The sequence below is a fragment of the Silurus meridionalis genome, chromosome 9, assembly GCF_014805685.1.
Source record: "Silurus meridionalis isolate SWU-2019-XX chromosome 9, ASM1480568v1, whole genome shotgun sequence".
Lineage (NCBI taxonomy): Eukaryota > Metazoa > Chordata > Actinopteri > Siluriformes > Siluridae > Silurus > Silurus meridionalis.
In genome coordinates this window covers 13,733,226-13,755,255 of record NC_060892.1, presented here as the reverse complement: position 1 = coordinate 13,755,255, position 22,030 = coordinate 13,733,226, and the positions used below count along the sequence as shown (strand labels likewise).

Below are 22,030 nucleotides of genomic sequence, written 5' to 3'. Positions count from 1 at the left end.
TTAAGGTTTTGTGTGTGTCACAAAAGTTTTGGTTTAGGTAAACAAACATCATTCACATTATAGGTGCATAACGCAGTTCAATGATTTATTAGAATTCATTGATTAGTTACTTTAAGTACCATAGTACCATCAAGACCTTCATTTTCTTACAGCTAGATTTCTACTATAGATACTTGCGGAAATCATAATCATACTAATTCATAATCGAATATCAAGTTTTATTCTTGTTTCAAATATGATACACAGACCTTCAGGTTACAAGTTTGATTTGAGTCACTAATACAGAGCGTGTACAATACGAGGCTGAAAAAGTACATTTTCAAACGGATGAGAAAAGAAAAAACAACATTTCGTTGGTGTATAAGTGGTTTAACCACCATGAGCCACCAGAACAGTATCAAAACCACCTGATGTAGATTCCACATATTTCCGGAGTGATGAACGCTGATCCTCCAATAATCTCCAGTTGTTCAATAGGTTGAGAGCTGGTGAGCGTAAAGAGCATTACACATAATGTACATTATTCTAATCTTTATATTAGCATTCAGTGAGCACTGTGAATGGGGAGAAAGCATCTAGGTAAAAAACCACACCCGAAACGACAAACATAGTTCATCAAAAGATAAGGACATTCAGACAGAAACTTTAGCCTTGATACACTTTTTGAAGTAAGATAAATCATTCCAGTAAAATAAATAAATGACCTCCCCTCACAGCATAACAGCTGTTTCTTCCCTTCATTTTTCACCCATCTGTATATTAGTAGTCCAAATTCTGGTCAGCTTAACTGATCCATTTATTTTTTTAACCCTGAAATATATTTGAGTTATTTACAATTAGCTGCAGATTAATCTTGTTTTGCACAGCAACAGACAAATAAATATTTAAATCACTATATGGAAATCAAATTGGACAAGCTTTAAATATGCACAGTATATTTAAGACTTATGTTTCCATAAAGCAGGTTTATATTTTATTTCAAAACCTCGAACAGCAAGAACAGTTATATTGTACTCCAAGCTATATTATATTTTATCTTGATGAAAATGAGTATGGACGAATTTTTTAATTTTATTTAAAATTAAATATTTCTCATTATGGACTGAAATTGCATTTGCAGGAATGATAAATACATCGACATTTAAGTCAGGTGCTATTCTAGCATTCAAATGCATCCAGAAAAAGCAACATAAAAAAATGCTACATTTAAATAGTACAGGAACTAACAGAAAATATATGCTCATATTAAGTGCGAAAATAAAAGTCATTATTGTCAATGTGAAAAGTAAACACAGAAAAAGAAATGTGACGAGACTCAGTGCTGATAGGAATGGTATGCTGTGTTAAGTGAGGATGTCCTGGGCTTGCTGTTCCAGTAACACCGCCATGTTCTTCACATCTTTACACCACAAGTCCAGACGATCGTTCATGCCCTTAATCTAAGAGAAACAAAATTAGCTCTTCATATAAACTCATATTTGACGAAATATATGTGGAAGGCCTAACCATCATGCAATATGTCATTCTTTCCCAAGATGCTGGCACAAATTTGGAAGCAAACGCTTATATACAATGCATCTGATTGCAGTAACATTATAATTTGGCTTCATTGAAACAAACCTGTTCCAGCATGACAATGGCCCTATGGACAAGGCATATACAACGATAACCTCATGGTTTTCCATGGTTAGTATGAGAATTCCTGAGTGTCCTGAACAGAGTCCTGACCTCAACCCTTACCAAACACCTTTGGGATAAAATGAATCTGCACACCATGCCTTCTCACTGATCTGACTGAATGAACACAAATCCCTGAAGCCACGCTCCAAAATCTAATGGTAAGCCTTGCTAAGAGAGTGGATTATTATTATTATTATTGTTATTATAAAAGCAAAACGGGACAAACTCTATGTTGATATCTGTGGTTTATGAAATGGGCACATGTAGCGGTGATAGTCAGGTGTCCATATATTTATATATATATAGTATATTTAAAAATCCTATGTTACAGATAAATGTTAAAATAAATAGAAAGTGGTGTAGCACCTGTTGTAAATCAAGTACTCTTGGCTGAACCCATGTCATCTGAACAGTTTGATCCACTTCGTCGATGCTGCCTTTTATCAATCCAACTGAGAGTGCTTTCATTATGAGCAGCTCCACCTGCACACACGATCGAACCACATGCACCTTCACTAAAGAATAAAATGCCATTATAGGAAAAGAATCAATGAAGAGGTGGTGTGAAGTCACCTGACATGAAACAGGGAATATATTACCATCCTGGAGTATTTTCCAATAACAGCACATCCGTAAATTTTTATTACACTTTCACCACGTTTGCCAATGATTACATTTTCATATATTAAACAATGACACATTGTATATTTGAAATAGATTTACAGCATTTGTCAATCAATGTTTATGAAACAAGTTTTTTTTTTTTATTAATTAAAAATGTTAAAGCACTCACTCTAAAAACTCCTTCCACAAATTATAAACGAACATTTATCATGGTGTTCTTTGCTAAATAACTATACAATTTTATTAATTTATAATAATTCTTAGATATTATTTATAATCCATCATAAAACTCCCAATGTAAGCTACACTATAGAAAGAATATATTAGAACAAGAAAAATGTATATGATTCATTTATTAACATGCTCTAGGGCTGCAGCTATCGATTATTTTAGGAATTGAGTATTCTACTGATTATTCCATTGATTAATCGGATAAGAAGTAATTAATAAAATAAGGCGGGTCTCTTAAAATGAACAAGTAATTTGTTTCCGTTTTAGACAAATTTACATTTACATACAAATACATAAATAAATGTATTTACAATTATTCTAAAAAAAAAGGTAAACACACTGTACAGTGTTTTCATTGTAAATAAATAAGTTAAATTATTTCTTTCAAAGTTTCAATGATGAAACTGACATTTTCTTTGGCTCGAATCTTCTCCTTGTGTTTTTCCCAAAAATTTGCCTCGATTATTTTTTTGTATTCCAATTACTCGAGTTACCTGAGGAATCATTTCAGCCCTAATATGATGTAATTTACCTTGCAGTCTATTTACATTTTAGAGCTACTATCATAGAAGTCATTTCAAGACTTTCTATAAGAATTGACAACTGAATAATAAACAAAAAACATTATGTTGTATTTAAAAAAATGACCATCTACAGTACAGCTTATAGTTTACACGCCAGACTTACAATGCTTAAAATATCTTAATGCTTAGTTTAAGAGTTATATCTGATATATTCTTCTTCTTTCGGCTGCTTCCATTAGGGGTCGCCACAGCGGATCATCGGTCTCCATACTACTCTGACCTCTACATCTGCCTCTTTCAAACCAACTACCTGCATTCTTCATAGCATTCTTCTGCTGATATACCCCATGTCCATCCTCTGCACATGTCCAAACCATCCCAATCGCACCTCCCTCACCTTGTCTCCAAAACGTCCTACATGCGCTGTCCCTCTAATAAACTAATTTCTAATCCTGTTCATCCTCGTTACTCCCAACAAATCCCTCAACATCTTCAGCTCTGCTACCTCCAGCTCCACCTTCTGTCTTTTACTCAATGTCACTGTCTCTAATCCATACAACATCGCAGGTCTCACCACAGTCCTATAAACTTTCCCTTTCACTCTTGCAGATACCCTACTATCACAAATCACTCCAGCCACTCTTCTCCACCCACTCCACCCTGCCTGCACTCTTTTCTTCACTTCTCTAACACACTCTCCATTACTTTGCACTGTTGACCCCAGTTACCTCCACCTTCTTCACCTCTTCTCCCTGCAACCGCATCACTCCACTGCCCTCCGTCTCATTCACACACATGAAAGGAATAAGACAGAGTACATAAGAGTTATATCTGATATATATAAATATAATAGCATTACATAACATCTGACAAAAAAACACATTTTCTTTAAGTTTCTAATATGATTAGTGTGTTTTGTGAGCCCAGTAAGCCTGCAGGGTAATAAAAGAGTCTTAATGGAGATAAATGTCAGCAGTAGTTGGTGTACTACTAAGTGCCTGCTAACTATCATCCTTTCAAATCCTGCTAAGTTCTGCTATTCTTTAAATACTTATCCAAAAAAAAGATATAAACTAAAATATTAAAGGTCAGGTTCAAGGTTATCTTCAGTTTAAATACTGTTCTGCAATTTGCTAGAAGATTACTAAAAATGTGTCAATTCATCTTAAAATTGTGGTTTGAATTTGACTGTAGAATTCATAAACATCAATTTAGTTTAGTGCATCAACTGTGATTGAAGCCACACAGGTCATACATTTTTAAAATCTATTCATGCATGCATTTTGGGATGTTTTGTGTCTGACCACAGATCACCTCATTTACTGGGATTTGGGCACTCTGTGCAATTTCTTGGAATGAGAGCTGTCTGTTATTGGTGGGCCGTGTAAAAGTCATCTGAAAGCAGAAAAAAAAATAAAAAGTAAGCGCATTTTCTTAATACAATATGTTAAAATTCAAACATGGATTTTATTAAACCCAAAATTACCTCCATTACACAGAGTAGCTGTATCTTCTGCATCAGTTTGATCTCATGAGTTGCAAGATCTGGCTGCAATGTAAAAGGTGCCTCTTTATTACTTTTGCAGAACAGGAGCACACCACTGCTCTTAGTAACGAGCTGAAAATGTAACCTTGCTGACCTGCTGACCCCAGGCTGTCTTTAAAGCCTGGAACTTGATGACGTTGCCACTGTTAAAAGCATACAGTGTATCTATAAGCCACTGCTTGTCTGTGTTTCTTAAAGACTCCAACACTGGATGCATGAGCTAAAAAAAACAACAGTGTACTTTATACAATGATCATTGTAAAAAAATCAGCAAGAACAAATGTTCTCTGTGGAACAGAAACATAGTGAGAATGCAGAAGGGACTTACGAGTTCTCCAAAATTATACACTCCTTCGCCGAGCAGTCCCGCGAGCCCCAGTGTAAATGCTCTCTCCTGTTTGTCGGTCTCTGAAAATGTAAAATAGAGATCGTGAGGTAAAATTGTTTACAGTGAATTCAAAGGTCATATACCAATTAATGCCAAACATCAGGTTGATCTCTGCAACGCAAAAATACTTACATGACTTACCAGATAAATCTTTTATATCTACGCAGCCTAAATATCGCAGCGCATCCTTGTAGTACAGCGCGTGGTTTCCCACAAATCGATAATACTTGCTGGACAAATCATAGAAACGCCCGTGGACTGATGTTACACCAGGCAAATTATTTAGCATCTCCTCCACTTCCTCTATCAGTTTCTGTAAACAATGACACACTAAATCAATGAGTGGAAACGCAGGCTCATATATGCAAAAACACTGTAAATCTATCAGCACCCCTCCTGAATCCCATATAATCTGCCTGACAACTTGGGAAAATTGTGCAAGTGTCTGGTTGTTTACCGGTAATACATTTATTAAATATCCAGGCATAAATGAAAACCAGGGTTAGATTGTAGAAATCTTTTTGAGATCCATCTCATGTGCTTGATATGGATTTTTGTTTTCGATGCCAGGAACAACAGAACCACCAGCAGGTTGTGGGGGTGAGCAATATGACAAAAATGTTCTGATTCCTGAATGAATGTCAAGATTCCTGAATGAATGTCAATACACAATATGGATCAGTTTTGTGAAAAAAAATGAATGTAATGTAGTATTTTATATTTTTTATTGATTATTTAAAACAAATCTAGTTTTTACACTTATCTATCATTTAAAAAAAAAAGTTTCACATCAACTCAGCTGTTTCCAGTCAGTTTGTAATTAAATAAATTTAGTTCAGTAAAATAGATTTTAAGATCTATGAGCCATCACAGATGGCCATGCATGCTATTTTATGTACAAGGCAGGAATGGGAAATTTGACAGTATAATATTGGTATTGTGTTTAAAACAATGTCACAGTAATATTTTCTGAGATATCCTAGGTAGTGAAATCAGTTGAATGTTTTCTTTATCAAATCTTTTTAAAATTATTTTATTATTTAAGGTCAGAGGTTTGTATTGAATCTTTAACATTTTAAAGATTTTTAAACCTCTTAAACATACCCAGCAGTGTAAGTGTGTATTTAACATTAATGTGCATACAAGTACCCTTTTACTCAAAACTAACTCATCAATGCATTTGGCTGTGCCACTACATTACTAATGTTTTCCCAGCAACAAATAATTTCTGGAATAAAAATGATGGCTGATAATTTGCACCGTGGTGCATTTTAGCATTGCCAGCCCACCCACCCATTTATTTTTTGGGGTGGTGAAAGGAAACTAGAGAACACAGAACAAACCCTCTGAGGTTTGTAACTCGAGCTCAGAATCGAACCGAAGACACAGTGAGGCAGCAGTGCAACCGGCACCGGCATGATGCCCACCTGCCGAGGTCAGTTTCAGTGTGTAGGATTGAACATCTGATCCAGCTAATCGCAGCCTTCAGTAACATCTGAATATTTACGCCAGATGTTTTTCTAATTAGTGTTTTGATAGCACACTGTTATGACAAATGGTACACTGAGATAATAAAATCTTAAATACTGTTAGTGCTAAGCTGATTTTATACACTAAATCAGAATAGTTTTTACTGGCAAGTGTCATGGGTTGCATATATAAGGATTTTGTCATAATGTGCTGATACTAAAATAAATAAATAAATAAATAAAAGTTATAAAAATGAAATAACTAAATAAAAATATAGACATTAACTATACAATTTATATTATATATAAATATTTATAAAATATATGTAATACAAATATATACTGTATATAGGTTAATTATTACTACTTAAGTCTCTATGAACAAGTTTTCCGAATTGTAAGTCAGTTTCCCAGATGGTTTTTCTCAGCTACATTATACTTTTGTCCTAAATTTTTTTAGCTTAAACCATTATTTCTAACTATAGTGTACATATTGTACAAAACACTAATATAAGCATTAAATAAAAAAATTGAACTACTGTGAAATACTACTAATAGTAATTAAACCTTTTTTCTATTTGAAACCAGAATTGTATTTTACCCTGAAATTAGACCTGAAATGAGGAAACTAGTCAGATACATTAAATGGCAATATTGCAAGTTCATTAAATAGTTTTACAATTATTGTGTAAACACACTTGTAAACACCACAACCTGTAGCTTAAAAATTTACAGTATTCACAAATGTGTCCTGTCATAAAGTATTAAGATCTAATTTTCGTCTATTCAATAGTTTCCCTATTTCTTTCTCAAACCTTTCTTGTAATAACGTACCTTAGTTGTAGTAAGATCATTGATCTCTAATTTCAGACACCCAATTGTTGTTTTGCATAAGATTACAGCTCGGTCACTGCTCTTCACCTGTCAACAAATCAACATTTAAAACACAAATAAACAGAGATTTCTGCTGAGACATTAAACATTTATACATTTCTTTCTTACCTTTTCTTTGGTTTTCTCAAGAAAGGTTATTGCATCATTTGGGTCTGTCGAGGATGAAGCACGAATATAAGTGAATATGAGTAGCTGCACATAAATGAACTCTAAAACACATGTGTGGAGATATGTTCTGTCCTGCAGTGTGATTGTAAAGTAATAGATCTTCTAAATTCCTTGCCATTATGTAAATGATTCAATAATTATATTTAATTATTATCATTATTATTATTAAGCTACAAACTGAATTGTTTTTAGCAGTAGGGTAATGTATAAAGCTTGTTTAAAATAATGATGTAATCAATTAAATTAACATTGCCATGATGATTTTACATGCAAAATGCTTCTTGAAAACCTTATTATTAAACTTTACACTCACCAGTGATTTTTCTGATAACATACAAAATAATTTCCACCAGAGAGAGGGGGTTTATTCTGAAGACATAAAAATAACAAGAGGAATGAGAAATGAGTAAAACATTAAATACATGTGATGTTATGTAACCTAACAAAAACCTTCACATTATTAGAATGTAATTATCAGTATTCATAATGTCTATCATCAACCTTTTTATCAAATATAATTATATATATATATATATATATACATACACACTGAACAAAATTATAAACACAACACTTTTGATGAGCTGAACTCAAGGATCTGAGACTTTTTCTATGTACACAATAAAAGGCCACTCTAAAATGTGCAGTTTTACTATATTGGGGGTCCGAAAACCAGTCAGTATCTGGTGTGACCATCATTTGCCTCATGCAGTGCAACACATCTCCTTTAGAATGTTGGTCCACTCCTCCTCAATGGCTGTGCGAAGTTGCTGGATGTTATGATCCTGGGTTGGTGTGGTTACACGTGATCTGCGGTTGTGAGGCCAGATGGATGTACTGACAAATTCTCTGAAACGCCTTTAGAGACGGCTTATGGTAAAGAAATGGACATTCAATTCACAAGCAACAGCTCTGGTGGACATTCCTGCAGTCAGCCTGCCAATTGCACGCTCCGTCAAAACTTGCTACATTTGTGGCATTGTGCTGTGTGATAAAACTGCACATTTTAGAGCGGCCTTTTATTGTGGCCAGCCTGAAGCACACCTGTGCAATAATCATCATGTCTAATCAGCATCTTAATATGCCACACCTGTGAGGTGGATGGATTATCTCAGCAAAAGAGAACTGCTCACTAACACAGATTTAGACAGATTTGTGAACAATATTTGAGAGAAATAGGTCTTTTGTGTACATAAAAAAAAGTTTTAGATCTTTGAGTTCAGCTCATGAAAAATAGGGATAAATACAAGTGTTGCATTTTTAGTTTTGTTCAATGTATATACAATATATGTTTGGAAATCAACTTTCTGATAAGTGTCATTCAGTCACAACAGGACTACTCTTTAAAGATGTTACCTACAGTATATTATCATCCTACCTGTGCTCAAAATCACTGAGAAAGTTTTCATAGAGCTGCAGAGAAAAAACAGTAACATGTGATTTACTTAGTCATTAAACAAAATATCTGGTCACCATGTAAACACAGCCTTACCTGGACAAGAGTGTCTCCGGAATTAAAATAAGGGTCTTTCACAAACTCAGTCAACTTCAGAGTTAACTGATGCCACAATCTAATAGGTAATTAAAACACAAGCATGGTCATTTCAATTAAAAAAAAAATCTAAAAGTTTTATTTTATTAATCTTTTAGCCAGGGTGACTTTATATTGCCTAGTAAAGATACTTTATATTACAAAGACCAGGCATACCATTATAACATTATGACCCGTGATTGAATAACACTGATCTTTTTTTCTATATAAAGAAAAATCTGCATCATGTTACCTGTGTAAACACAATATCCAGTAGGTCACGCTGTATGTTAATATATTTCATGGAAGGGAAGCTTAAAAAGTCCCTTCCTCCAAAAATAATATAAAGCAGGACTTATGTTTGCAAAACTGTCCCTGAATAAACTGCAAAAGTTGCAGGGTTAAGATGTTTGTTCATCACGCACATTGCCATGTCTGGTATAAATCAAACATTGCATATAAATAATCACAATCCCTCATACTTCATATGAGGCATGATGGTGGAGGGCTGATTATTTAGGCTTGTTGGCAACTACAGAAACTGCGATACTCACAAAAACTGCAACAATAATGAATTCAAATTTATACAGAATATTCGGAAATTGGGTCATGCAACAGGACCATGATAGTAAAAAAACAAGCAAATCAATAAATAAGTAGGGATTTAAAGACAGATGCTCATCAATAATTGACCCTCAAACATTAATGAACCAAAGAAATTTAATAAGTAAGTCCCAAATGATGGGATGAACTCCTACAGAAAACACTTCAAGTCTTTGGTTCCTCAGGTTTCTGAATGTGCTTTCTAAATATTGGTTTTATATTTTAGAAATTTTGTTTGTTTTAAATAGAAGTTGGTCAATAACACAACTGTTAATCAGATAAAAAAACATTGAAAGGATAAACGTTATTTTCATGACAGTCCCTATATAATGATGTAAACCACTATAATCATGTGTATAAAGCAGATCAGATTTTTCTTTTTTTTCCTTTTTTTTTTTTTTTTTTGGGGTGTTTAAATTAAATGTTATATTAAATACGCTGAGTTGAACCGATGACTTGCTAAAGCTTGCACTGTGACGTTATTTATTTTGTTCAAGCTAAACACAAGCTTACTTTCTGTTGTACAGATCTTCAAGCGCGTGCCACTGAGCCGCCATTTCAGGGCTTGCGCTCGTGCTCTGCTGAAGGACCAGATATCCCGGGACATCTTTCATTTTTTAAACCGGTGTTTCATTAATACAAGGTGCCGGAATGTGATGTACGAGATGAGTTTGTAATTCTCTATCTCCAGCTGTCACCGGCGTTTTTTTTCCCCACAGTATCACAACAAATCCCGCCTTCTGCTCTGTCATTAGTTATTATTTTGTCAGTCAACATCACTATCCAATTACTGATGAGTAAACTCTATTATCCAATCATATCACTGGAAATGAGCTTCCTCTAACCAATTGTAGCAGGGGCTTTGTTCCAAACAGCACCACATTTGATTTTTAGTGCTGTACTATTCGGAATGAAACACAGCCAGTTAGTCCCATAATAAAAGTTATTAAACGCGCTGAAGTCGTTCAGTGAAAAAAAAAAAATCTTTGAATGAATACAATAAAAAAACGAATTATGTATATTTTTTTGTTATTTACTTGCCTATCATTAAATGATTTGATAAAAAATAAATGTGTGATTATGGCGCCGGATGAATATGGTTCCGGACTGTTTCACATCTACCTACAACCTTATAATACGTGCGCATAGAAAATATGAAATAAAAAGAATTGCTCCATTTATTAAAATTCCATGCTGTTATATAATAATGTATAATAAATACTAAATGAGATTAAATAATGTATATTGTCTTGAAATAGTAAAATAAATTTGATGTCGTTGTTGTTCCTGTCTATGTTTTAACTGTGCATTTATTTTATTCTTTATGGTAAAGCTTGCCGATTTGTGTCATAGAATGAACCATAACACTGATGCTGGTTCAGAGTGATATTATATAATATTTATGTGTTAGTTTACGTGTCTTCATTCCGTGTATACGGTTTAATAATTTGTATTTATCAGCATTATCTTGTTAAACCCAACAGTATGATCTCGTTGTTGATTTTACCGAGATGTTGTACTATCAATGTCAAAAGTAAGGGAAGAATATTGACAGGCAAAGGTAGATTTATACTCTACTCTATACAGGGTGTAATAACCTTTATATATACACGAGTGACTATTGTCATCACCTTGACGATAATCGTGTGCAGTCTAAAACATGCTATCAATTCTAATAAAACTTTTAATTCGTTAATATTTGCACCATTAATATGCACTTTAAATCTTAACTTCTTCCCTTGATCCTACTTGGAGATGATGTTATTTGTTTATTTACTTAGGTTTATCAAGGTTACATTATGTCCATAGGAAGATTTCATCGAGGTTTGTCTGTGTCCAGAAGCTGGACCTGAATGGAAATGGATATTCGGGTGTTTTGGGATGTCAGTAAGTATCTTTACATTTGATCTTTTGCACACTTTATGGCTAAAAGTTTGTAAATACTTAACGATCACATCCATGTGTGCTTGTTGAATATTCCCATTCCAGATGTAATTCTCTTTTTTTGTTATAACAATTGTTATATGTGATATCCGCTCTTCTTGGAAGGCTTTCTACTAGATTTTGGGTCATGTCTCCAAAAGGTCTGGCTCTGGTTGAAAATGTTGCATAAGGAAACCTGCTGAGCTGTCAATGTTCTGGTTTATTCCAAATGTGTTCTTTGAGGTTGAGGTCAGGGCTGTGTGCAGGACACATATATCCTTTCATTCCAAATCTGGAAAATGATGTATTAATGGCATTTGCTTGGCACTCAGTTGCACTGCCATCATTGGTCCTTTTAGTTCCACTTAAAGGGAAATGTTGTATTCTGCAGCACTCAAACACAAAGAGTTGAGCAGCAGTTCAAGGAGGAACCAAACCATTTTAATAATAATAATAAAATATCTTCTGAAAGGGACTATACTAATAATTTGGGTCACCCCCCCTGAATTAAACTTGGATATACTTTAAAGTAGTCAATGTGCAGGTCGTATAGGAGTATACATTTACTGCCCTCTGAAAATAACATACAGCCATTATTGTCAAAATAGCGGTTTTCCAAGAAGGGTTCCACTTCGAACAGGCCTTGCAAGGGTCGATTAACGAAGTTGAGTCCTCGTGCTGTGCATCAGGTGTAGAAGCTTGCTTCATAAAACAGACACTTGAACGCTGCTAGCATTGCTTTAGAGGTTGCAGAAGAGGAAGGTCCTCTTGTCAGTGCTCAGACCATACGCCGCACACTGCAAAGTCGCTTTGCATGGCCGTCATCCCAGAAGAAAGCCTCTTCTGAAGCTAGCTTAAAAGAAAGCCCGCAAGCAGTTTGCTGAAGACAATCTGTCCAAGAGCATGAATTACTGGAACCATGTTCTGTGGTCTGATAAGACTAAGATCAAATTATAGTGGTGGTGGTAGCATCATGGTCTGGGGCTGCATGAGTGCTGCTGGAACTGGGGACCTGTGGTTCATTGAGGGGAAACATAGATTACTGATGTACTGTGACATTCTGAAGCAGAACATGATGCCCTTCCTTCAGAAATTGGGCTGAACGGGAGTTCTGTGCTGTGGTGAGGAAGCTGAATGTGATTAAGTGACCAAGTATGTCTCCAGACCTGAACCTTATTGAGCACCTGTGGGGCATCCTCAAGCAGAAGGTGGAGAAGCATGATGTGTCTAGTCAAGTCAAGAAGCTTTTATTGTCATTTCAACAATATATAGCTGACGCAGTACACAGTGAAATGAAACATCGTTCCTCCAGAACCCTGGTGCTACATAAAACAACATAGTGCCACATCACAGAAAACAGAGCTAAGGACTAGTAAGTGTCCTCACCACATAAAGTGCATCGTGTGCAACCTGGTGCAAACAGTGCAAGACAGACAGTGCAAGACAACACAAGACATTGTAGGACAAATGCACAAAACACAAAAAAGCACTGCCAGTAAACCTGCTGTATATTACATAGTGCGGTGTGTAAAAGAGAACTGAGTACAGGACTGTACCTTGTAATTGAACAAAATGTAAACAAAATGGTTTGTGCAAAACAGCGATAGCAGCAGTCAAAAAAATGTGCAAAAACAGCAGGTAAACAGTTTGTAGCAATGAAGTGATATAATATGGGTGGTGCTGAAGACATGGATGTGTGAACCAGCAGATCCAGCAGCTCTGTGATGTCATTCTGGAGGAGTGGAAGAGGATTCCTGCAACAACCTGTGCAGCTCTGGTGAATTCCTTACCCATAAGGATTAAGAAAGCTAGATAACAATGGTGCTCGCATAAAATATTGACACTTTGGTCACAGTTTTGACATTCACTTAGGGTGTACTCACATTTGTTGGCAGTTATTTAGACAATAACAGCTGTATGTTGAGTTATTTTCAGAGGACAGAAAATCTGTACTGCTAAACAAGCTGCACATTGACTACTTTAAAATATTTTCAATTTAATAAAATGGTTGCTGAAATGTGAGGGGTGTACTCACTTTTGTTAGATACTGGAGGTGTAAAGGTCAGGGGTTCACAAACATTTGGCCATAACGTGTATCCTGTACATGTCATGCTTTGCTTTTATATTAATGTTTAATATAGCAATGTTTGTGGTGTAGGAAAAGCTTTCAGAGAGGGATTTCTGGAGGAGGACATGGTGGCAGAAAACAGAGTATGACTCTGGACGACATTGCAAAAGGAATTCGAGAAAAAGAGTACAAACGGATTGTGGTGATAGCTGGAGCAGGGATTAGTACTCCAAGTGGAATTCCAGATTTCAGGTAACTATCTGAAGCAGCATCGATTGTAAAATTTTTAATAAGTCCAAAAATTACTGGACTTATTTTTTTATTTAAAAAAAAAATCTCGAACACGAAACCTAATTTCCTCCATCCATCTTCTCTGGCAGATCACCCGGAAGTGGCCTTTATGACAACCTCCAAAAGTACAACCTCCCCTATGCCGAGGCCATATTTGCGATTAACTATTTCCATCACAACCCTAAACCTTTCTTTGCCTTGGCTAAAGAGTTGTATCCTGGTAATTATCGTCCCTGTCTGACACACTATTTCATCCGGCTGCTTCATGACAAAGGCCAGCTGCTCAGGATGTACACGCAAAACATCGATGGACTTGAGAGAAGTGAGTTTCTTAGATTACTGATGTACAATCAGCTATAGAATTATTGGCACCCTTTATGAAAATGAGACAAAATAGTTGTAATAGCTGTGAAATAATTGGCACATGTACTATATGATGTAATGTCTAACAAGGTTGGAAAACGTTTCTACAAAACAGCACTTATTAATAATCACTTTGTGTGCCTTTATAAGGTCAACATTTTTGACATGGCTACATTTTCAGTTCTAATGGCACTTGGAGAAATTCTAATGTGTTTTTTATTAAGATTCTTTTAGATGGAGTTTGGTAATGTAATACTTGATAAATGAATAAAAATCTAGATTAGGATAGATAGATTTATCTACTTAATTGATTCTGAGGAATATTACAGACATTATGTAATAATTATGTATCTCTCTCTCTCTCTCTTAGTGGCAGGAATACCAGATAAAAAGTTAGTTGAAGCACACGGTACATTTGCGACAGCCACATGCACCCTTTGTCGTCGAAAATACCAAGGAGAAGACCTGCATGTGAGTTTCATTCTTACACACTAGAAAAACTGATCATGCAATAAAGAGAAAATAACAATAACATCTTTCCTCTTTTATACTGAATCATGTTTGATGAGTATGATATTTTTTGCCTTTCCTAGAATGATATAATGGAAGGAACCGTGCCTCACTGCTCTTATTGTAAAGGAATCATTAAGCCTGACATTGTGTTTTTCGGTGAAGAGCTGCCGCAGCAATTTTTCCTCTACCTCACCGACTTCCCCATGGCAGACCTGCTGATTGTAATGGGTACATCTTTAGAGGTGTGAAAAACCTCTGTCATTATTATGTTTTATTACCTAAGATGAGATACACCTTTATTAACTCTCTTTAATTCTGAGTTTACTTTAAAACTTTTGCTGGTGCTTGTGAATCTTTTTGCAGCACATAAGTTTTTTTTCTAGTGAGAATGTTTTGAGGTTGCAGTCTCCCTTAAAAAAAAAAACATGGATCTAAAATCTGTCATCTGCTAAAGTTAGAGCAAAGCAACTGTCAGACCAACAGCTCTTGCACCAACAAAAGCTGATTTTAGTTTAACTATTCACAAAATGTTATTCAGATTATAAGAAGGAAATATGGGTGTATAATATATATATGCCTTGTAAATTTGACTGTTTAATCCTTTTTAGCGCAACTGAATAATAAAACTACAGGTTGTCCAGCAGATGTCACTGTTTTGTTTTTTCTCTCCTGGTGTTCTGAAGGTGGAGCCATTTGCCAGTTTATCCGGAGCCGTGAGAAGTTCCGTGTCTCGCCTCCTTATTAATCGTGAACTAGTGGGACCCTTTGCGTGGGGCTCTTCACGGCAGAGTGACGTGGCAGAGCTGGGTGATGTAGTTAGCGGCGTGAGGAAACTCGCAGATGCTTTGGGATGGATGCCTGAGCTGGAGGCTCTTATGGCTGACGATCGTCAGAAGGTAAGTGATGCTCAATGATATTGGTTAATATGTGTGAATTTACATGAACAGGTATGCAGGCTATGTACACAGTAAAATCGCATTGGCACTGTACTATCTACTATACCAAATTTACTATACTAATGTGCACACTATTCTTATAAGTACTCATTAAGGTTTCCAGACCTTTAACCTTTATATCATATATATATATATATATATATATATATATATATATATATATATATATATATATATATATATATATATTACAATGGAGTGTAAAAGCCAGAGTTTGCATTTAAAATAATTTAAACTAGAAATAATAAATTTAAGAACCAATAAAATGAGGCCTTGAATATTCAGTATTCAGTATTTTGGATTTCTTGTTCATTATTTACTTTTGAGCCAATTTGTGATTATTGAACATGCTAACTCAGATCTCTTTCAAATGTATCCCTTCCATTGAAGCACACATTCAGGCAAAACTCTAATGGATTTGAAAGAGTACATAACATCAGATTTGACATAAACATGTGGAGTCCATACCCGCTGTCAATAAAGCTAAAAAGGTCTATTAAGAACTATTAAAACTTTTACTACTACTTTTCACTCAAGTTTTTTCAAATTATATAAAACATTTTGCACTAAAAACAGTGAAGATGTGTGTATGTGTGTGTGTGTGTGTGTGTGTGTGAATGTGTTTAAAAAACATATAAAAAAAAATGTATATATATATATTTTTTTTTTTAAATATGTTTTTTAAATAAAGTGTTTAATACAGTCATTACATTTAATTCCAATCCTTATAATTAAATAAATAATTATATGTACAATTACAGTATATTAGATCTTAAACTGGCCACGGGAAGTAAAATAAAATAAAAACATTTTAAGTCATTTGCTCATAAGTCAATTAATTTTTTTTTATCTATTATGAGTTTACTGCCAATAATATAATAATAATAATAAGAAGAAGAAGAAGAAGAAGAAGAAAAAGAATGTTATTTGCTTCCTGTTATGTTAGATAGAGATAATGTTGTGTTAATTTATTACATATATGTAATAAATTAAAGTGTAAGTTTTTTTACAAATGTAATTAATATTTGTGTACACTAAGCACAGTTTGACAGACCTAACAGCACAATGCACTTTAAGAAATACAAAATTATATTAACACATTTTACAAGGGTTAGATTTGGAGGCTCAGCCTCACCACACTCAGGACAAATCAGTGTAAGAGCATAGCACAGTGGCTGTGAAAAATCTCTGCTTGGTGTTAAAAAGGCAAGAAATGAAAGAGACCTATCGGACATCACAGAGCCTACAGTGTTTCCCATTTCTTCTGCAGGCTTCAAAGAAGAGAGAGGAATGACTGTCCAGAGATGAGACACCAGCTTCATTTCTTGCATCTTCTCAGTTATTTTGTGGCTGTGATGTCTTGGCTCGTCACCCGTAGCACTTAAACAAACTTGATGGAGTTGAACTGTGATGAAGACAGCACCTGGAGGCTCAGCTCACTACATTAGTCTTTCTTTGTAGCTTTAATTGTTGTTTTAAAGCCTCCGAGTTAATGGGGAATTAAAATGTTTAAACATGACATTAAGTTCAGGTGATTTAAAATAATTATTCCTACTTTTCATTATTAAAGTTTTGAAAGGTGTCTTGTTGCTTTGTCTTTGCCTTCCTTTCCAATGCAGAATTGTGGCCTAAATTTAGGGTGGACTAAGAAAATAAGCTCAATATCAGCAAAATCTGCAGCACTGCCCTGAAAAACCAAAATAAACTGAACAGAAGCTCTACTTCTGTCACTCCAAGAAGAAAAGTTGTTGAAAAAAAAGTTGTGAAATGACACGAGAGGCGTGTACTATATTTGTACATTGGGCACATACTTGTTGGTTCATTGCATATATTGCATATATATATATATATATATATATATATATATATATATATATATATATATATATATATATATATATATATAAAATTATTTTTTTATATAACGCAAAGGTTTTTTTGGTTTGCATGTAGAAAAAATATAAATCCATGTTCATGTAATTGCGTACAGGATCACAATTATTATGGCATACAGTCTAAAGCAATTAATGGACTCATTCAACAGTTTTTTTGTTGTAATCTGGTGCGTTCCAGCTAATTGATTTCAATGCAATTCATTAAGCTGTCTAATCATTTATAACACCACATTTGTTTGCTTTGTTAATTTAGAATTAAGGCTTTTAGTCAGAAAACAGCGTTTACAAAATATAAAAGAGTACATTATCCTATCAAAGAGCTTTAGATGGGGATAGAAAATACACTATATGGACAAACATATTGGGACACCTGACTTTTCCAGCCATATGTGGTTCTTCCACAAACTTTTACCTCAAAGTTGGAGGCACACAATTGTATAGTGTGTCTTTGGATGTGGAAGCAATACATTTTTCTTTCACTTGAACTAGGTGACCCAGACCTGTTCCAGAATGACAATCCAGCACATGCACATAAAGCAAGCTTTATTAAGATATGGTTTACACGGTTGAGTGAAAAAACCTGAGTGGCCTGCCTTCAATCCTACTGAACACCAGTGGGATAAACTGGAAGGCTGACTGTACCACCGGCATCTTCACTGTACATCAGTACCTACAGTGAGGAAAATAAGTATTTGAACACCCTGCTATTTTGCAAGTTCTCCCACTTAGAAATCATGGAGGGGTCTGAAATTGTCATCGTAGGTGAATGTCCACTGTGAGAGACATAATCAAAAAAAAAAAATCCAGAAATCACAATGTATGATTTTTTAACTATTTATTTGTATGATACAGCTGCAAATAAGTATTTGAACACCTGAGAAAGTCAATGTTAATATTTGGTACAGTAGCCTTTGTTTGCAATTACAGAGGTCTAACTTTTCCTGTAGTTTTTCACCAGGATTGCACACACTGCAGGAGGGATTTTGGCCCACTCCTCCACACAGATCTTTTCTACATCAGTCAGGTTTCTGGCCTGTCGCTGAGAAACTCGGAGTTTGAGCTCCCTCCAAAGATTCTCTATTGGGTTTAGGTCTGGAGACTGTCTAGGTCACACCAGAACCTTGATATGCTTCTTACAGAGCCACTCCTTGGTTATCCTGACTGTGTGCTTCGGGTCATTGTCATGTTGGAAGACCCAGCCTCGACCCATCTTCAATGCTCTAACTAAGGGAAGGAGGTTGTTCCCCAAAATCTCGCAATACATGGCCCCGGTCATCCTCTCCCTAATACAGTGCATTTGCCCTGTCCCATGTGCAGAAAAACACCCCCAAAGCAAGATGCTACCACCCCCATGCTTCACAGTAGGGATGGTGTTCTTGGGATGGTACCCATCATTCTTCTTCCTCCAAACACGTTTAGTGAAATTATGACCCAAAAGTACTATTTTGGTCTCATCTGACCACATGAATTTCTGCCATGATTCCTCTGGATCATCCAAATGGTCATTGGCAAACTTAAGACGTGCCTGGACATGTGCTGGTTTAAGCAGGGAAACCTTCCGTGCCATGCATGATTTCAAACCATGACTTCTTAGTGTATTACCAACAGTAACCTTGGAAACGGTGGTCCCAGCTCTTTTCAGGTCATTGACCAGCTCCTCCCGTGTAGTTCTGGGCTGATTTCTCACCTTCCTTAGGATCATTGAGACCCCACGAGGTGAGATCTTGCATGGAGCCCCAGTCCGAGGGAGATTGACAGTCATGTTTAGCTTCTTCCATTTTCTAATGATTGCTCCAACAGTGGACCTTTTTTCACCAAGGTGCTTGACAATTTCCCCGTAGCCCTTTCCAGCCTTGTGGAGGTGTACAATTTTGTCTCTAGTGTCTTTGGACAGCTCTTTGGTCTTGGCCATGTTAGTAGTTGGATTCTTACTGATTGTATGGGGTGGACAGGTGTCTTTATGCAACTAACGACCTCAAACAGGTGCATCTAATTTAGGATAATAAATGTAGTGGAGGTGGACATTTTAAAGGCAGACTAACAGGTCTTTAGGGGGCAGAATTCTAGCTGATAGACAGGTGTTCAAATACTTATTTGCAGCTGTATCATACAAATAAATAGTTAAAAAATCATATATTGTGATTTCTGGATTTCTTTTTTTAAATTATGTCTCTCACAGTGGACATGCACCTACGTTGACAATTTCAGACCCCTCCATGATTTCTAAGTGGGAGAACTTGCAAAATAGCAGGGTGTTCAAATACTTATTTTCCTCACTGTACCTTTACTAACACCCTTGTGGCTAAATGAGCACACACCCCCACAACCACACTCCAAAATCTAGTGGAAAATCTTCCAGAAAGACTGGTGGTTATTATAAAAATAAAATGGAACTAAATGTGGAACGGTCAAGTGTCCATAATTTTTTGTTCATAAACTGTATATCAGTGAATGGTTAAAATGACCTACTTTAGAGATCATAAGCGACACCTGTCATTTTGAAGTGGAAGAAACACACAAAGAGAGAGACCAAATTTTTAAAGAAGGGATTTGCATAGTCCAAAAACAGATCACTAAGATTTTTTATGAGATCAAAAGATGAATGCACTTTGTGTAGTGTCTTTAAAGTATTGAAATTATTGGTCTTTGTTTCATTTCAAAATATTGATGCAGTCAACACTATATACAAAAAAAATCCTCAATTGCTAAATGTTCACCCACCATTTAAAAACGAACTTTGAACACCCAAGATTAATCGCACTTGAGTGCACAAAACACAGATAAACATCATCACTTCTCTGCTGCTTTAAGATAAAGTTCCTTGGGCTTCACTCCTGATTTGTGGAAGACAGCTTAAGCTGTCAGGAGTGTTGCCACCACATGCTGCTATGAGTTTGAGGAAAAAGTATGTTTTTGATCAGATTGTCCTGTAAAAATCTAAAGGACAGTTTTAGAAAAAGTTATTTCTTAATCCACAGCACTGTTGAATTCTTGTGGTGTATCATGGGTAGGTTATTGTGAAGACGTATATTTAAAATTGAGGGAGTCTTTAGTGTCACTGATTTGAGTCAGGGGAAAAGCTTTTAGGGGACCTTTTTCTGCCACTTGAAAGATTTCAGAAGACTTAGTGATTTCCAATTTAATAATAACAATAACATAAAATGGGTTTTTTAAAAGTTTGGAGAAAAAGGAGAGGCTGGCGAGAAAACAAAATGATGAGTTTATACTACAACTAATAACAGAATCCAGTCTGGTTCAAATGTGTTCCGCTATATTCTAACATTCTAATATATATATATATATATATATATATATATATATATATATATATATATATATATACATACACACACACACACACACACACACACACTATAGTAGTTGTTGGGACATTGCTGGAGGAACAGAAACAGGTTACAGGGAGAGAAGTTCCTCCACTTCACACCACCCTGTCATTCATTATTTTACTAAACCAACACAATCTAAAGTTTTTTATTTCTTAGGTGTCCATGGACAAGTGCGAGAGAGCTTTAGTTTTACTGTACCTTTAACACATTATTCCACTGCCTCTGACTACCATATGTAAGTCTCCACCAAAATTCACTCAACAGGTTTACCCTTTGGTATTAGCAACGTAAATAAACCTTATAAAACACTGACATCATACATTGACAAGTTGTTATAAAAATTTTGCACTTCACATGCCAAGGCTCTAAATTTATCCCAACACTGTGATGGAGCAGCTGAGATTTTGGAAGTGAGAAATCTGTGCTGATCTAGTCACAGATAACTGACTCTCAGAAATGCCAGGTTTTAATGAGCTACATAAGCATGACTTGCTTTCTTCACACTTCAGTGAGAAGCTCAAAAACTTTGTCATTACACATGGGTGGTTGGGTAAGTAAAAATAAAGCAAGGACAACAACAAAAACAGGAGGTTATTTTGTTAAATACATATACAGTAACACAAACTTTGTGCAGAGTTATTAACCTCAGTATTCTCCATGTACCATGTACCATGAATATTAGTTGTGTATGTGTAAGAAGGTGTATAAAAGCTCACACTTTATTAAGCTGTTATGCTGTGACAAATAATGACCAAGAGCTCAAGTGCAGCTGGCATGATAAATTTAAAACTAAAAATCAACATCCAGTTATTAATGATCATCATATAGTCCAATCATCTGTTTGTTATATACAATACACGCCTGAACAGTCTGTTTATTATATATACGGTAAGTACCATTTAAAATACATTACCTACTATAACATTTCAGGAAAGCAATATCCTGCTAAAGCTTTCCTTCGGCTTAGGGTTTGCGGTTCTGTTGCTTTAAAGATTAAACATTAAAATAACTGTAAA

General features: G+C 35.3%; 2 protein-coding genes across 4 annotated transcripts; one reads left to right on the top strand and one right to left on the bottom strand.

The window, feature by feature from the left end:
- Nucleotides 1-201: 201 nt before the first annotated feature.
- On the bottom strand, nt 202-10,610 carry LOC124391499 (26S proteasome non-ATPase regulatory subunit 13-like). Of its 3 annotated transcripts, none has more exons than XM_046858101.1 (14): nt 10,172-10,610; nt 9,017-9,095; nt 8,903-8,937; nt 7,838-7,893; nt 7,465-7,508; nt 7,297-7,383; nt 5,135-5,306; nt 4,934-5,013; nt 4,700-4,825; nt 4,546-4,608; nt 4,374-4,454; nt 3,788-3,830; nt 2,047-2,163; nt 202-1,439 (listed from the first exon to the last, which is right to left on the bottom strand). In XM_046858101.1, exons 1-13 carry the CDS (start codon nt 10,270-10,272, stop codon nt 2,057-2,059), a joined length of 1,074 nt encoding a protein of 357 aa, XP_046714057.1. In that variant the 5' UTR covers nt 10,273-10,610; the 3' UTR covers nt 202-1,439; nt 2,047-2,056. The 3 variants fall into 3 exon arrangements, with proteins under 3 accessions (XP_046714057.1, XP_046714058.1, XP_046714056.1); XM_046858102.1 differs by having other exon boundaries at nt 3,803-3,830; XM_046858100.1 differs by lacking the exon at nt 3,788-3,830.
- Nucleotides 10,611-11,000: 390 nt separating this feature from the next.
- sirt3 (sirtuin 3) lies at nt 11,001-17,354 on the top strand. Its single transcript, XM_046858104.1, has 8 exons — nt 11,001-11,219; nt 11,440-11,545; nt 13,740-13,901; nt 14,030-14,262; nt 14,674-14,774; nt 14,897-15,058; nt 15,500-15,712; nt 17,043-17,354. The coding sequence occupies exons 1-8, from the start codon at nt 11,144-11,146 to the stop codon at nt 17,064-17,066; spliced, it is 1,077 nt and encodes a 358-aa protein (XP_046714060.1). The 5' UTR covers nt 11,001-11,143; the 3' UTR covers nt 17,067-17,354.
- Nucleotides 17,355-22,030: the final 4,676 nt, after the last annotated feature.

What these genes read in the sequence shown, in the direction of transcription:
- LOC124391499 (XM_046858100.1), bottom strand. Translation starts at nt 10,272, where the DNA reads ATGAAAGATGTCCCGGGATATCTGGTCCTTCAGCAGAGCACGAGCGCA. An exon ending in CTCAGTGATTTTGAGCACAG is followed by an intron (nt 7,894 to 8,902) that starts GTAGGATGATAA and finishes TTATGTCTTCAG; the next exon opens with AATAAACCCCCTCTCTCTGG. An exon ending in CCCAAATCCCAGTAAATGAG is followed by an intron (nt 2,164 to 4,373) that starts GTGATCTGTGGT and finishes TCGTGTGTGCAG; the next exon opens with GTGGAGCTGCTCATAATGAA.
- sirt3 (XM_046858104.1), top strand. Translation starts at nt 11,144, where the DNA reads ATGATCTCGTTGTTGATTTTACCGAGATGTTGTACTATCAATGTCAAA. An exon ending in AAGAATATTGACAGGCAAAG is followed by an intron (nt 11,220 to 11,439) that starts GTAGATTTATAC and finishes TTATTTACTTAG; the next exon opens with GTTTATCAAGGTTACATTAT. An exon ending in AGTGGAATTCCAGATTTCAG is followed by an intron (nt 13,902 to 14,029) that starts GTAACTATCTGA and finishes CTTCTCTGGCAG; the next exon opens with ATCACCCGGAAGTGGCCTTT.